The sequence below is a fragment of the Ipomoea nil genome, unplaced genomic scaffold (assembly GCF_001879475.1).
Source record: "Ipomoea nil cultivar Tokyo-kokei standard unplaced genomic scaffold, Asagao_1.1 scaffold3170, whole genome shotgun sequence".
In the NCBI taxonomy this organism is placed as follows: domain Eukaryota; kingdom Viridiplantae; phylum Streptophyta; class Magnoliopsida; order Solanales; family Convolvulaceae; genus Ipomoea; species Ipomoea nil.
The window spans coordinates 938234-941343 of NW_017619598.1; the positions used below are offsets into that span (position 1 = coordinate 938234).

Below are 3110 nucleotides of genomic sequence, written 5' to 3' on the forward strand. Positions count from 1 at the left end.
ATAAAGTCAAGAGGGATAACATTCCAGTATATAGCAATAGTCTAAGCAAAAGCTGAAGAAGCAAGTATATGAGCTATTAAATTACCCGACCTAAGAATAAATATAAATGAGCAATAGGCAAAAGAAGCACTATAAGATCTGCAACCATCAATAGTGTAGCCAACGTAAGAACGGATAGGTTATGTAGCTGAGGACAAGTAGTGCTGAAGAGTCAACCAGTCCGTGTGGACCTCCACCCACTGTTCCTCTCCTCCCCTTAGCCAGGACAAGACTTCCTTGCAGGCAAGCGCCTCGGTCATTAGTGGTGAGAAGCAGTTTGGAAGTCGGCTGTTGAAAGCCGCAATGAATCCACCATCGGTGTCGAGCAGCACATCACCGACCATGGCACTCTGCGCCGTGGGCTAATATCCGGCGTCGAACCAGCAATTCCACATCGGGGCAGCAGCGGGTGGTGGCGCGGTCTGAATCGTGGAAGGCTGTCGGCTGGCATTCGGCTGGGCACTACACCAAGCGTGGACGGCGGCGGCGGCGGACGAAGCAAACACCCTCCTCAGTGTTGGCAGAAAATGCTCCCACACCGCCCCGTTCCGAGCTCTCCAAATGTTGTACAAAATTACAGCTGTGTAAATCATTTGATTAGAGTCTAGAATATTCAAAACCTCTTCAAACCAAGTGTGAAAAACATTTGTCAGGATGTTGGGGATTGGAAGGTTGGATTCGCGCCATACGGAACTAGCAAAATCACACAAAACCAATGCATAGTGTTTTCTTGATTAATGCCACACATGGCACAAAAAGGATCAACATCCACCCTCTTTAAAAGCAAATTCTTGGTGGTATGGAGAATATCACTCAAAGCTCTCCATAGAAAGGTTTTCCATATTGGGGGGATTTTTAGGCACCACAACTTATTCCACTCATCAAATGACCCAATATTGCCAGGAAAATTTCCAACAATGGACCTATAGCCACTCTTCACAGAATAACAACCTTTGGGATCACCCTGACAATACAAAGAATCCTCGTAATCCGGTGAAATGGGGGTTTTCAAAATTCAAGCAACATCCACAGGATTAAAAACATCATATCAGATAAAATAGACAGATCCCATGAACCAGTATCCTAGTCTATTAGGCCTACCACACGAGAGCCAGCCAACTGTGGTGGCATCTCCGTCTGAACCAACGATTCCTGCTCATCCTGAATCCAGGGATGTCCCCATATAAACGTAGCACCCCCATTCTCAATCCCGCGCCTAACTCCACTGCAAATTAAGCCCTGAGCTGCCATAATACTGTGCCAATAAAAGCTGGGATTATTCCCTAAACATGCATCAAAAAATGAATCCTTGGGATAGTACTTGGCTTTATAAACACATGCCACCAAAGATTCTGGTTTAGTAAGAAAGCGCCAAGCCGGTTTCCCCAGCATTGCAAGGTTAAAAGCTCGTAGTTCCTTAAAACCCAATCCCCCAAACTTTTTTGGCACACATAACCTATCCCAAGCCTTCCAATATATACCACAATCATTTCCAGAGCCCCAAAAAAAATGGTTCATAGTACATAGAGGTGCAAACAGAAATAGGGAGTAAGAAAACACTCATCGAGAAGGTAGGCATAGATTGTACTATACTTTTCAACAAGATTTCCCTACCAGCCTCGGATAAGAGTTTCTTATTCCAGGAACCAATCCTTTGTCTTATCTTATCTTCAATATAATCAAAAGCAGCCTTCTTATTCCTCGCCAGAAAGGAAGGGAGGCCTAAAAACTTACCAAAATTAGATGCCTGCACCACCCCCAACACTTGCGCCACCTCCTCCCTGTTATCCTCCCTAGTATTCTTGCTGAAACAAATACTAGATTTGTGATAATTGACCCCTTGGCCAGACAGGCTCTCATACACTGATAAACAACGCTTGACCTCTGTAGCTTCCTGGAAATTAGCCTTGAAAAATAACAGACTGTCATCAGCAAAAAATAAATGAGAGATAGGGGGGTGCCTCTGGCTACTCTGCAACCATGAATAGAACCACAGTTCTGTGCTTGCTGCAATAAGAGAGATAATCCTTCTACAGAGATTATAAAAAGATAAAGGGATAAGGGGTCACCCTGTCTCAGTCCCCGAGTGGGAACCACTAGTCTGCTGCGTGAACCGTTCACCAAGAAACTATAAGAAACTATAGTCACACAATGCATAATCAGTTCCATCCACCATGCATCAAAACCCAGGGCCACAAGCATGTTGCGTAAAAACGGCCACTCTATACGGTAATAGGCCTTAGCCATATCTAGTTTAAGGGCACTCCAACCAACCGCCCCACATTGCTTCCTATTCAGATAATGCCTTACCTTTGTAGCAACTAAAATGTTATCCATGATAAGTGTATCAGGAATGAAAGCGCTCCATGAGTCAAATATAATAATTTCCAATACGGGCTTCATTCTATTAGCAATCATATTGGTCATAATCTTATAAACCACATTGCATAAAGCTATAGGCCTAAGATCAGTTACAAACTCAGGGGTCTTCTTCTTCGGGATTAAAACTACATTTGTATCATTCAAACCTGGTGAAAAGCAACGTGATTCTAGACATATGACAAAAGAGGAAACATCCCCACCTACTATATCCCAAAAGTGCTGGTAGAAACCTGGGTTCATACCATCTGACCCAGGGGATTTGTCAGGGAGCATAGAAAATAAAGCTGACTTAACCTCATCCAATTCAAAGGGGCGCATAAGAGCCTCATTGTTTGCATGGGTTATAGGAGGAGTAATATTATCAAATAACTCAACCCCCTCATCAGTGCTACCGGTACAAAAAATACCATCATAATAATCCAGAATAACCCCCTTCATTGTTTCCCCTTCCACCCAATCCCCACAGTCAGTCAAAAGCTTAGTCAAAGTGTCTATCTTTTTACGATGAGAGGCATACCTGTGTTAAAATTTGGTGTTTGCATAAGTACCCCTCTGTAACACCCCGAAATTTTGAAACTTCTGAAACTTATATAATAAAGGTAAATTCTCATTAAATCTCAAAACTAAACATAAGAGTGCGGGGTGCTATGCCACATCTGAGCTGAAGAACTCAGATGCCCAGGCTAAAC

At 43.3% G+C, this 3110-nt stretch overlaps 1 protein-coding gene across 1 annotated transcript; it reads right to left on the minus strand.

The window, feature by feature from the left end:
• Positions 1-401: 401 nt before the first annotated feature.
• LOC109167843 lies at positions 402-2859 on the minus strand. Its single transcript, XM_019316914.1, has 6 exons — positions 2664-2859; positions 2350-2567; positions 1577-1945; positions 1141-1506; positions 781-1003; positions 402-661 (listed from the first exon to the last, which is right to left on the minus strand). The coding sequence occupies exons 1-6, from the start codon at positions 2857-2859 to the stop codon at positions 402-404; spliced, it is 1632 nt and encodes a 543-aa protein (XP_019172459.1).
• Between the last annotated feature and the right edge of the window lie 251 nt (positions 2860-3110).